Source organism: Pectinophora gossypiella, unplaced genomic scaffold (genome assembly GCF_024362695.1).
Source record: "Pectinophora gossypiella unplaced genomic scaffold, ilPecGoss1.1 Pgos_41, whole genome shotgun sequence".
Taxonomy (NCBI): Eukaryota; Metazoa; Arthropoda; class Insecta; order Lepidoptera; family Gelechiidae; genus Pectinophora; species Pectinophora gossypiella.
The window spans coordinates 405,884-419,108 of record NW_026063251.1 but is presented as its reverse complement, the minus strand read 5'-3'; the positions used below and the strand labels follow the sequence as shown (position 1 = coordinate 419,108).

General features: G+C 43.7%; 1 protein-coding gene across 1 annotated transcript; it reads right to left on the bottom strand.

Annotated features, from left to right (window-relative positions):
- Window positions 1–3,508: 3,508 nt before the first annotated feature.
- On the bottom strand, window positions 3,509–12,176 carry LOC126381259 (uncharacterized). Its single transcript, XM_050030754.1, has 4 exons — window positions 9,916–12,176; window positions 5,007–5,800; window positions 4,800–4,929; window positions 3,509–4,195 (listed from the first exon to the last, which is right to left on the bottom strand). Exons 1-3 carry the CDS (start codon window positions 11,645–11,647, stop codon window positions 4,927–4,929), a joined length of 2,529 nt encoding a protein of 842 aa, XP_049886711.1. The 5' UTR covers window positions 11,648–12,176; the 3' UTR covers window positions 3,509–4,195; window positions 4,800–4,926.
- Window positions 12,177–13,225: the final 1,049 nt, after the last annotated feature.

Here is a 13,225-nt window from a genome sequence, read left to right as displayed (position 1 = left end):
GTGGCGGCGCTCGCCGCCCGCAAAGACGGGCGTGGCTCGGGGGTGGGACACGGCGGGCGATGGTCGCCCCTCCGTGAGCCCGATGGAGTTGTCAGTCCGAGGTGCCGCTAGCGAGGTCGAGCCCACCGGGTGGTTCCCCGTTGGGGGAGGCCCAGTGAGCGCCCGTCAGCTAGCGGTGGTGTCTGGTCCGGTGAAGCTGCTCCGTCGCCGGGGCAGCTGGTGTCGAAGCGGCTGGAGGGGGGGAGAGGACTGCTTCCACTGCCACTGGAAGCGTCAACTCATCCCCCGGGGGGTGGCCACGATCCTAACTACTCGACGGGGAGTAGTGGATGTGGGCAGCCCCGGTCCAGTCCGGTGTTGGTAGTCAGTGCCCACCGGTGAGTTGGCCCAGCAACGATGCCAGGCCTCCCACGATGATGGGCACTGGGTCGGTCTGTGTGCGAATGGCGGCCAAGATGTTATGCAGCAACTGCATGGTCTCCTCCAGGACTTCCAGCTTCTCGCTGGAGGGAGCTGGGGGAGCCTCCGCTCGGAGCCTCGCCTTCTTCCCCTTGGGAGGGGCGGCGGCTGCTGTCTCTGACGTAGAGGGCTGCGGGGGGACGGGTTCCACGGCGATGGGCTCGGCAGTGGTGGTAGCGACGGGAGCAGGGTTCGCTCTCCTGCGGATTCGTGGGCGCTTCGGCTTGGGCCCGTCTGGGCCATTTGCCGCGGCCATGAGTGAGCCCTGCGCGGTCGGCTCACTACCGGGGTCCACGATGGAGACTGCTGGTGGAATCGGTCTTCTCACGGTCGTGGGTGCGGTGCCCGCCCTGGTGTTGCGCAGCTCACGCATCTTCACCGGGCAGGAGGGGCTGTTTGCAGGGTGTGGTCCCCCGCAGTTGCAGCAGGTGGCCGGGTCGTCCCGGGGACGCGGACACTCGCTCGCAGTGTGGCACTCGCCACAGCGGACGCAGGCTGCAGGACGGTGGCAGTTGTGACTGCTGTGTCTGAATTGTTGGCAGCGGTGGCATTGAGCTGCACCTCTTCTTCCCCTCCACGCCTCGACCTTGATGCCGGGCATGTAGAGGAGCTCGGAGATCTGGTAGACTCGCTGGAATCCCAGCGTCCTACGGATCTCCGTGAAGAAGATACAGCCCGGTCTCCCCTCTCGAGCCTGGATGGGCCGGATGAAAGTCGGCTCGAAGCCGCGGTTGCGCAGCTCCTCTTCCAGGACGGCGACGTCGGTGTCCAGGGGTAGGCCACGGATGGCCAGCTTCAACGAGCGCTCCGCCGGTGGGGCGTACGCGAACCAGGAGAGTCCCGTGGCTCTCTCCAGGGTGGTGAGGTACCGCTGGTAGAGCCGGAACTCTTCCTCGGTCCTCGCCAGGAAGCGGACGCCCTTCCCGTACGGGCGCGCGTTGGGGACGTGGCCCAGCAGCTCCCGCAGCTTACGGAAGTGGTGGGGCCAGTCAGGCAGCCGGTCGACCACGATGGGCGGGATCTTTTTGCTCGCGGGTGCGAGCGGCGGCTGGAGGTGCACAGACTTCGACGGCGTGGGCGTCGTCCGGAGGGACGGACGCGGTGGCGCGTGCGGCGGCGAGTTGGGGTTGGTGTTTAACACCGCCGCGTATGACCGCGGCGGTGTCGTCTCCATGTCCAACAGGGGCATGGAGAGTGCGGTGGGCGGCGTGGTCCTCGCCACGGGCTGCGGTGGACGACGTTCAGGCGGCGTCGTGGTCCTCTTTACCGCGGCTCCTGCTCCCGGAAGTTTGGGCAGGGGCAGCGGAAAAGGAGGCGGTCGGCGGGTGGCGCCAGCTAAGCATGGCGGGGGCGAAGTAGGTCTTCTGGACGCTGCTGCAGTGGTGGCAGCAGCGAGCGCGGTGTCGAAGTAGGAGCGCACGAATACGCGCGCCCTACGTTTCGCGACTCCAGCTGTTGGGGGAGCCATGCTCACCCCGTTACGGCTGAGGCGCGATGAAGCGGCGTTGGAGCTGCTTGCGTGCGAGGTTTGGCGGTCCGCCTGGCAGAGCACGCGTTATCACGCCCTCCCCGGTGAGACCCGCTGGTGGGAGGCCGGGGGTGGATAGGGTGATAACGGTGATACCGTTTGGAGCCGCGGTATCAGGAGGGTATTTTATTAAAATACCCCCCCCTGCCTCAACGTCGATGGCTGCAGTGTGGGTAGACGTGAGAGCTACCTCCGAGCACTCGGCAAGACAGAGCGATCCCCATAAATTTACAAAATGTATGTCCGTTCCTATTAGAATGACTTGAACACATCGATACCGCGTTCTAATTTGGTACAGCGCCATCTAGTGGTGCTACCGGGGAACTAACTTTTATTGATTACAATGCCAATAGCGGCGTTGTTACATACTCCCCCTCTGTCCTCGAAGACGCCCCGACGAGAAGGACAGGGCACAGAAGGTTTAGTTCCTTTTGGGTCGTCCTCGTGGTCGGATGGCTGCGGCTGGAGGTGTTGTCTTTTTGGGACGACCCCGTTTCCTCAGTGGTTGTACAGGGGTTGGTAAGCTGTTGCAATCACCATGATAGGGTACCAACGCAGATGTGTGGTATGTTCCCATGGGTGTCTCTGAGTCATCGGGTTTTACCAGGACGTACGAGGTAGATCCTTGGCGCGATTTGATCATATAAGGTCCATCTCGTCGTGGTCCAAATTTCGCACTAACCCCTTGGACAGCTCTGCTTATGGTGTGTGTTGTGACGAGAACTAAATCACCAGGTTCGTATCCGGGGTCTGGGCGGCGACTTTTATCTGCGTACTCCCTCCTTTGTTCCTCCTTTCCCTCTCTAACTTCACGCGCTCTTTGTAAAGTTGCGGCGAGTAACAGGAGTTTCGGCGTTACTTCGGGAACAAAGTTCTCTGACACAATGATCTGCCTCAAATCGTGGGCACTATCATCCGGGGTCCGAAGCTCTCGGGCAAATGTGAGGTATGCTGGAGTATGCCCAGTAACGAGACTTGTAGCCGTATTCATGGCGAAACGAATGCACGGTAGCTTATCTTCCCAATCCCGGTGGTTATCTTGTACTAGTATTGCTAGCTGAGTTTTCAGGTCACGGTTTTTTCTTTCTACAGGATTTGCAGCTGGATGGTAAACAGGGTTGAACGTGTGTTTGATGTCCAGGCAGTACGTGACATGTTGCATGATGGCACTCACAAATTGCGGTCCGTTATCGCTATGTAAACGTCTAGGCATCCCGTACCGTAAGAAGATCTCATCAATGAGCAGAGTAGCACAATTTTTTAACGCTTGCAGTTTCCAATGCAAATAGCTCAATCCAGCCGGTAGCAACATCCTCCACAATCAGTATCCATGTTTTCCCCAATGCCGAAGCAGGCAGAGGGCCAAATAAATCGAAGGATAACACCTCAAAACGTTGATTAGTTGGAGTGGTTTGTAGTAGGCCGGCCGGTTTCATGTTGGTAGGTTTGAAACGTTGGCAAGCTAGGCAATTTTTAACGTAAGCGTCAATATATTTCCGCATGCCCTTCCAGAAATATCTGTGTTTAATAATCGTTTAATTTCAATATATATTTTTACAACGTATTTATTTATTTTAACATAATAGTTACAACGTTTTCAGGTGGTAAGTATAATAGCTAATAGCGTCCAAGATGGCGATGGCGAGTGTTTTTGAACGAGAGTTGTCCCAAGATGGAGTTGTTTCTGAACGAGTGAATGCAGTGAATGCCGCGGTTCGTCGCTGACGCACTAGATGGCGCTGTCACTTCACGACATGCCCCCAGCCTTGGAAGGTCCATCTTCCAAAACGTTAACGCTGCTTGATGGAGATGGCTCCAGTCGTAATGGGCAGATCTTGGAGAACGCACGTTGAATGACGCCTGACGCCGTACGAATATCAGCAACGCGTGACACCCCATCTTTACCGGGATATAGACGTGTAATTCTTCCCATACGCCATTTCAAAGGTGGCCAATTGTCCTCTTTGATTAAAACAAGCGTATTAAGCTGTAAGTCGTCGGCCTTAGTCTTCCACTTTGTCCTCAACTGCAGCTCCGAAATATATTCTGTAGACCAGCGGCGCCAAAAATGTTGTCTCATCTGTTCTATGCGGTCGTAGCGAGGGAGCCGGTTGGCCTGCCTGGAGGTGAGATCGTCGTGCACCGGCGCTGTGAGAGAACGCCCGATGAGGAAGTGCCCTGGTGTGAGGGGTTGCAGGTCGTTGGAGTCTGAGGACATAGGAGATATAGGGCGGGAATTTAGGACAGCCTCAATTTGCGCTAAGACCGTGCTAAACTCCTCGAATGTTAAATTTGCTGTGCCTACTACACGTCGCAGGTGAAATTTGCAAGACTTCACCCCCGCCTCCCACAGCCCTCCAAAATGAGGCGCGTATGGTGGGATAAATCGAAATTCTATACCATTATTTGAAGCGAAATTTACAATATTAGTTTGAGCATCATCATCAAAACATGAGGATATTTCCTTTTGTGCACCTACAAATGTTTTCCCATTATCAGAAAAAATCTCTGTCGGTTTTCCACGACGAGAGATAAAACGTTTTAAGGCCAGTAAGTAATCATTACTTGAGAGACTACTTACAAGTTCCAAATGCATCGCTCGAGTTAGAAAACATATGAATAAACATATGTACCCCTTTATGAGTTTAGCCCCTCTGCCTTTGCGATTTAAAATATATATGGGACCGGCGTAATCAACACCACAACGAAAAAATAGAAACGTTTGCTCTAAACGCTCGGCAGGTAGGTTACCCATGATAGGGTTCAATGTTTTACCCCTTAAACGCGTACAAACAACGCAATCATAAATTACCTTTTTTGATAGGTTCCGAACTCCTAAAATCCACCAATTATCTCGTAAGTTGGCTACTAGTAACTGCGTAGCCGCATGTAGTAACTGCTTGTGTTCGTATTCACATAATAACACAGCGAAACGATGTTTACTGCAAAGCAAGATTGGATGTTTTTTATTATAACTGAAACTAGATGAATTACACAGTCGTCCACCGATTCTAATTACCTCATTATCGTCTAGAAAAACATTTAATCCAACAATTTTGTTGTATAGTTTCTTGTTTTTAACTGATTTTAAAGGTAATTTATTGCGTAAACAACAAAAAATGTCAGGGAATGATTGCAACTGAGCGAGACGGGCGAGCTTCTGCTCGGACGAGAGTAGTTCCTGTGCGCTTAAATCGATTACACGATTTGATCGATTGCCAGTAACGCTCGATTGGCTGAATGATTCATTGATCGATTGTTGTTTACGCGAGTTATTTATGAAGCGCAAAACATATGCAAATACGCGTTTTAATTTTATATATGACGAATATTTCTCAAAATCAATAACGTTCGGAAACTGTATACTAGTAGTTGTGGCAATGATAGGGTTGCCCCTAACTTCGGGTAAATTATTTTCAGACGGAATATTATTATTTCGCCAATTTGTTTCGCGATCGTATAAAAAGGAAGGGCCACTCCACCAGAGTGAAGAGCGGCTAAGCATGTCTAGATTAAGACCCCTAGATACTAGGTCTGCAGGGTTGTCACCACTACTTACATGTAACCACTGCATATCTCCTGTCAATTCGTTTATCTCCGTGACGCGATTTTGAACGAACGTTTTTAATAAATGCGGCGACATTCGTAGCCAGCCCATCACTATAGTGGAGTCCGTCCAGAAGAAGACATGATCGAAAGATAAACGCAGTGAATCGATTATTTTCTTATACAATTTCGATGTATTTATATCTAGCGGGGCCCTCGGAGCTAGAGCGATGAAAGTGAGGAGAGCGGTCAGCTTGTTCAATGTACCTATCAAATATAATAAAGTGGTCCAATGTACCTCCGTTGTATCCACAGAAATGACCTCTGAATTCGATTTCCATCCAGCGGGGCCCTCCGTCGTTATCAGGCCGAGATACCTAAAAGTAGTGTCAAACGAAACTTGGCCCAATGTACCTTCCTATTCATTAATTTGTTCTTAAAATTTTTTGATGGTATACCAGAAATTAAGTTTCAAAGTTTTGTCTAGCCAGCGGGGCCCTTTGTTATTTGAATTACCACGTGCGGAAAATGCAGACCATTCTTATATTTTACCAGTGTACCTCACAATTATTCACTATTTACCAAATTTTTTGTGGTTTTTCTGCCTTAACAAAAAAAAAACAACTTTTCACACAAAATAGTCTGTTTCATAATTAATTTTGTTTGAAAAGTACAATTATCTAAATACGGATTTCGAAGTAGTAAAAGTTGTGCATATTTTTACCTCAAAAATCCTCTTAGAGGGAAAAGGTGAATTAAAAATAACCTGATAAGTACAGTCTGTCAAGAAAGTCTTGACAAAAAATAAGCATTATCCTGGTAACATTTTGCATTAGTTTAAGCAGGACATTACTAACGACGTCTCTTTCACACTTAAGGAAAATGTTACCAGGTTAATGTTTATTTTTTGTCATGACTTTCTTGACAGACTGTAGGTATGTGGAAAATAATGTAGTACGTAGTACGCGCTTTGTAAGGTAAGATCAACAAAACAAATATTTTCCGCAATGAGGGTAGGTATGACAAAACTATTGCTATTGCGTGATTGTCAGTAGGAAATAGAACTCTGCGATACCAATGTAAATAAATGTTGTGGTTTACTAATAATAAACTATAATGGGAAAAATCAGTGCACTTAGTGTTTTAAAACAGAAACTAGTTATACAAAAGTACCAAGATCAGTTAATGGATGTAGGTAAGTTTTTAAGATTACAATATTTTTAGTATAATTTATGACCTAATTTCTAGTCTAAAATAATTACTGATTATTGTTAATCATTGCATTCGTTTTTTTTAGTTAATTTGCCATCTCTTGGACATGAAGTCTATAAAAATATTAGAAAAGAATTAAATGAAAAAATGACTGTAAAGGCCATATACTTATCTATAAAACGAAATCATAATTACTTTTTTCGATCTGCTAAGAATGAAGCTAGTAGCGAAAGTGATAGACCGGAATCGAGTAACGAAGACTATGATTCTGAGGGCAATCTGACTGATTCTGAGGGCAATCTGACTGATGATGATTATCAGACAAAACATTATAGTTTTACATTAGATTTGCAGAAGTGGCGAAAAATTGAGCCGCAAATATTTTATACTCGTAGAAATGATCCTAAGAAACCTAACTTAATATTTCAAAAACGAGTAAAACTGCCTAAGCGAAAGTGGACCGGTATTTTATCACTAGAAATTTGGAAATATACTAAGCTTCCATGTACCTGGTGCATGAAATCACACCAAGTATTTAAAGAAGGATCTGTAAAATGTATTGGTTATTGTAATCAATGCTCAGCACGTTTGATGGTGTCAATGACTCCGAATCTGGACACAGAGGGTGATGTTAAAATTGACTGCAAGATTACAGGTTTTCGGTCTCATCTGCATAACCCCAAATCAAAAAATAGAATGACTTCTTATACTAGGACTGAGTTAGCCAAAGAACTTAATACAAAATCAGCTTTAGTAGTACGAAATGAAATAGCGAATGTATTAATACCAGAAAAGGAATTACTCAAAGAAAACAACGTGGCCCCAGAACCACCTCATCTTCCAACTTTAAAGCATTTGTCGCAAATAAAATATGAAAGTCGCCAAGAAAATGTACTACACAAAAATCCAGTGTTAAGTCTTTGTAAATTATCTACAATGGCACCATATTGTACTTTTATTCAACAGATATCGGCCAGGCCGTTTTTCATATATTATTGGTCTCAATCACAAATCATGTATTATAAAAATCTTAAAAAAAAACAAAGTATCTGTCTTTGCATCGACGCCACTGGCTCGTTATGTAAAAATATAAGTCAAAGTGATAAAACAGATAAATACTTTATAGGACCAGATTGTTCTAAACACATTTTTTTGTATACTGGAATCGTGTATTCAGATAATTATATTAGTGTCCCTGTTGTCCAAATGTTGTCAGAAATTCATACAACAGAAAGTATAGCTCGGTGGCTTGAAACGTGGATAGGCTCTATGCCTCTACCGAATGAAATTATCTCGGACGATTCAGCGGCACTTACCAGTGCAATTGTTAAAGTCTTTACAAAATTGTCTTCGACAAAAGAATATGTGGACAAGTGTTTCAAGGCATTAGAGGAGAGTGTTGATAATTTACCATCCTGTTTCGTAAGATTGGACACATCCCATTTCATACATGCATTGAGTAAGCTTTCGTGTTTTGATGATGTTCCCTACACAGTGAAAAAGTTTTACATTGACAGCATTAAACTCATCAAAGGGTGTCTCAATTATAATGTGGTGAAAATTATTATTCTTGATCTTATAGTTGTGGCTATGCATAAATATAGCGGCAATACACCAAATGGTGGAATCACTCCATTTGTAGATTACGCTATTGTAAAATCGAGCTACTCACAAATTGATAATGATTTTAGCAATCTGATACAATCTCTCGCTCAAAATGATACAGATTCTACAATTTACGATCTTCGGTCTAATATTTTAAGTGCAAACTTTGAAATAAATTTAACTAATATGACTATTGATTGCCAAACCAATGTGGCTTATATTTTTGAAAAGGTTCTATACGAATATTTTCATAGTGCAGTTTCGGAAAAAGTTTGTACGGAAGTAGATTGTGGTGCTGATAAGTTAAGGAGAAAAGTTCCTCTTTTGCCTATTAACTTAAAAATGTTACAAGAGCGTGGCATGACTTTCTTAAATGAAGCTATTAATGACGGAATTACGCATGAAGGCAACAATTGTAACTACAGTGGATGTACTGGTGTTCGTAGACTATCATATACATTAAATAATATCATAGCACTTGATATTAATGGTATCAATAAAATATATTTGTCGGAAGTTCCTAACATGTTGTTTTTGAGTCAAAAGGAGTCCTATAAATTGACATCTGTGATTGAATATTGTCCTGGTGGTACAGGCCACTACAAAGCTCATTGCTTACGAAGAAAAAATGGCAAATGGGAATCTTTTGATGACTTAATTTCAACTGTTAAAGTAAATAATGATAAACGTAAAATCATAGCGCATTGCTTAATATATGTCAGACAATAGTTGATGTAACATACAATTAATATCTTTGCAATAATTACAGTAAGTAGGTAAGTACAGTCACGTGCAAAAGTGAAGTCATAGAACTGTATCTCATTACGTTGCAATAAGGTACAAATCTATGACTGCACTTTTGTACGTGACTGTGCATTGATTATTATAATATAATTTGTTGACTATATTTTTTTTATTGTGATCTTATTTTCTTTCTTTCTGGTATTACACAACATGTTCCGAAATAATAAATACGTTATGTTCCTAATAACAAATCAGTTTTTTTTCTGTTTACATACCATTACTACCGATATACAAAGTAATAATTTATTTTGAATTTGCTGACCATACTTTTGTGGTTGCCCCGTATTATGCAAACAGACTATTTTGTATGAAAAGTTGTTTTTTTTTTTTGTTAAGGCAGAAAAACCACAAAAAATTTGGTAAATAGTGAATAATTGTGAGGTACATTGGGAAAACATAAGAATGGTCTGCATTTTCCGCACGTGGTAATTCAAATAACAAAGGGCCCCGCTGGCTAGACAAAACTTTGAAACTTAATTTCTGGTATACCATCAAAAAATTTTAAGAACAAATTAATGAATAGGAAGGTACATTGGGCCAAGTTTCGTTTGACACTACTTTTAGGTATCTCGGCCTGATAACGACGGAGGGCCCCGCTGGATGGAAATCGAATTCAGAGGTCATTTCTGTGGATACAACGGAGGTACATTGGACCACTTTATTATATTTGATAGGTACATTGAACAAGCTGACCGCTCTCCTCACTTTCATCGCTCTAGCTCCGAGGGCCCCGCTAGATATAAATACATACAATTTCGCACCTATCAAAGCGCCGCAAAGTTCTAGACGGGGAATACTCAATGTTTTTAATGGCGCGACCTTACTTTTTGCACATAACAACTTTACAACAATGTCGCTGTCATCGTTATATGTCCGTATATATGCGCAGGCCCCATAAGCGGTCTGCGAAGCGTCCGTAAATATGTGAAGCTCGGTATATGGGTTGTTACCGCTTCGTACGAAGCGTGGAATTCTTAACGTATTTAAAGTCGAAAGAGAATCAATAAATTGATTCCATGTGCCAATGACGTCGCGCGGGACAGGCTCATCCCACCCGATCTTACATAACCAGAGCCGCTGTATTAGTACTTTAGATATAATGACGGCCGGCGAAAGCAAACCTAACGGGTCATATATCTGTGAAATGATCGAAAGCATATGACGTTTTGTTAACTGTGATACGTCATTAGGCTGCAGACTTGAAGTGAAGTATAAATTATCCGTATCGTTTAACCAACCTAGACCGAGGGTTTTGTTTTGAGTTAGCTCACCAACCGACAACTCCTTAGATATCGTATCGCACACGTCGAAGCTAAAAGTCCATTTACGCAATGGAAAACACCCTGATTTTAGGATTTCTGATGTTTTTCTGCAAATATCTAACAAAACATCTCGATCGTCGTGCCCAGTTATCAAATCATCTACAAAGAAATCGTTATTTATAACGTCAGCGATGACGTCGTCGTTACAATCCTGAGCAAGTTGTTTTAAACACCGCATACTCAAGTATGGTGCGGACGCGGTTCCGTAGGTGACCGTGTTCAGTTGAAAGATTTTCAGCGGATCGGACGTCTTCTCTCTCCAAAGAATTAGCTGTAAATCACGCATATCTGATTGAATTAAAATCTGTCGAAACATCTTTTCGACATCAGCACAGCCGACGTATCTGTGCTGTCTAAAACGTAATAAAATCGAGAATATGTCATTTTGAAGTTTCGGTCCGATCTGCTGAATATCATTCAGCGACTTGCCTGAAGAGGCAGCTGCGCTTGCGTCGAACACGACCCTCAACTTCGTGGTGCTGCTACTCTCGCGGAACACGCCGTGGTGTGGAAGAAAATAATTCGAACTACCGTAAGTATTCACTTCAGTCATGTGATTCATTTGTTTATATTCACGCATAAATTCAACGTATAATTGTTTGTATGATGGTAAACGATTTAACTTACGTTCGAGCGACATGAATCTTTTTTCCGCCATATTGTAAGAGTCGCCGAGTAATTCGGGCGATTCTTTCAGAGGAATACGCACGGCGAATCTACCGTCGTCTTCCCGCTTTGTAGTATCCATGAATATTTTTTCACAATACTTTTCATCATCTGTGAGCAATTTGTCCACGCGTGGGATGTCTTCAACTTCCCAAAACTTACGCATTTCAGCATCTAGACCTTGTACAAAATTGCACTGAATGTTGCCTTGAATTAATGAATTCGACTGAATAGGCCCTGATATTAACCATCCTAACTTTGTATTTTGCAGGTAAGGTCCATTGGGCAAACGAATTTTATTTTCGTGTAATAATTCCCAGAATTTATCTGCACCAATCAACAAATCGATGTCCGACGGCGTATAAAAGTTGGGATCTGCTAACGAAATATTTTCAGGAATGCAAGACATATCGATATCAATATGATGCGACGGCAAACGAGGAGTAATGCATGGCAGAACAATGCATGACATACTAGTATCGTAATCACTAGTTCTAGAACGCATATTTATTTTACACACAGAATTCGACTGCGTGACTGCTTGTCCCACCCCTGATACGTGTACAGTGGACTGTATTAAAGGAACGCGTAATCGTTTACTCAAACGTTCTGTGACAAAGCAATGTTGACTGCCATTGTCAAGCAGAGCGCGGAACGTATGAAAATTATTATCTTTGTCAGCTACTTCTACCAACGCTGTAGATAGTAAAACCGAATGGGAATTCGTTACCCCGGTATTCGAACCCGACCAAGAATGTAATGCAGTGGTAGTGTGCGATGGCCCAGCCCTATCATCAGCTGACTCGTTATATACCGCGGAGGGTTGGCCAGCGCCAGTATTATTTGACCTATCAAAATGCAATAAAGTATTATGTTTTAATTGACATTGTTTACAAGGGCCAAACAAACAATCATTTAGCGAATGACCTGAACGTAAACAATTACGACAGATTTGTTTTTCATCAACGATTTTAGACCTTTCTTTTACCGTTAGATTGAGAAAGACAGGACAAGTGTACAAAAGGTGATTGCCATTGCACATGCACATACTACATACGCGTTTTTTATCAAACGACTCGTTTGTTTGTTCCTTGCGCGTTACTACATAGCTATGACTATGCGTTTGTGACGTTGATTGAACTGGTTTTTTGGTCTCACTTATGTTCCTATCCTGCGTATTATTGAATTTAAACGTTTTGCCGTGGTTTAGGTTTATCATTTCTAACATATCGGCTCGGTTTCGAAGGAAGGTAATTAATTCAGATAATTTTAGTTTATACTCCGAGTCAGAGTCGCCTTGCGAATTAGATATGATAGTTCCCTTATACGACTCCCACTCTTTTTCTGTAGAAAGTTCAAATTTGGAAACGATCAAATAAATAAGTAACGTGTCCCAATGGTCAGTTGGTTCGTTTAGAGTCTTAAGAGCTCGCAAGTTACGTAACACGGTATCTATCATCGTTCTAATCTGCGCCGGCGATTCTTTGATCATGGGTGGAATTTTGTACAACGCTTTGACATGGTTGTGTACCAAGAGCCGCTCATTATGATACCTATTTTCTAATAATTCCCACGCAAATTTGTAATTAGAAGGTGTGAATTCCAATGCGCTTATAACTCGTTCTGCAGTACCCGTAACTGATGAACGCAAATAGTGAAATTTTTGAATTAAATCGAGATCCGTACGTTTATGAATCAATGTAGAGTATGAATTTCTAAACTCAAGCCATTTGTCGTAGGAACCATCAAACTGAGGTAGTTTTATATCAGGCAATTTCACTTTCGATATAAGCGAATCAGCGAAGTGAACGGATTTGGAACTTGTTGTATTGTCCTCAGTATTAGTTAGGCATTTTGCTTTTGCCATGCAAGAATAATAAAGCTCTTCATAGGATTCGCGATACTCCATGTTAGTTATAAGCTCTGTTTCTGGCACAATGCGCTCAATTTCACTCTGAATATCATTATAATTTTGAAAGGCATTTACCATGGCTTCGATACGCAACTGCAATTCGGCTTTAGCGACGTCGTTTAACGGCAAAGTTAATTTCTTGTCCAGGTAAGACTTGAAGTTAGTTACACG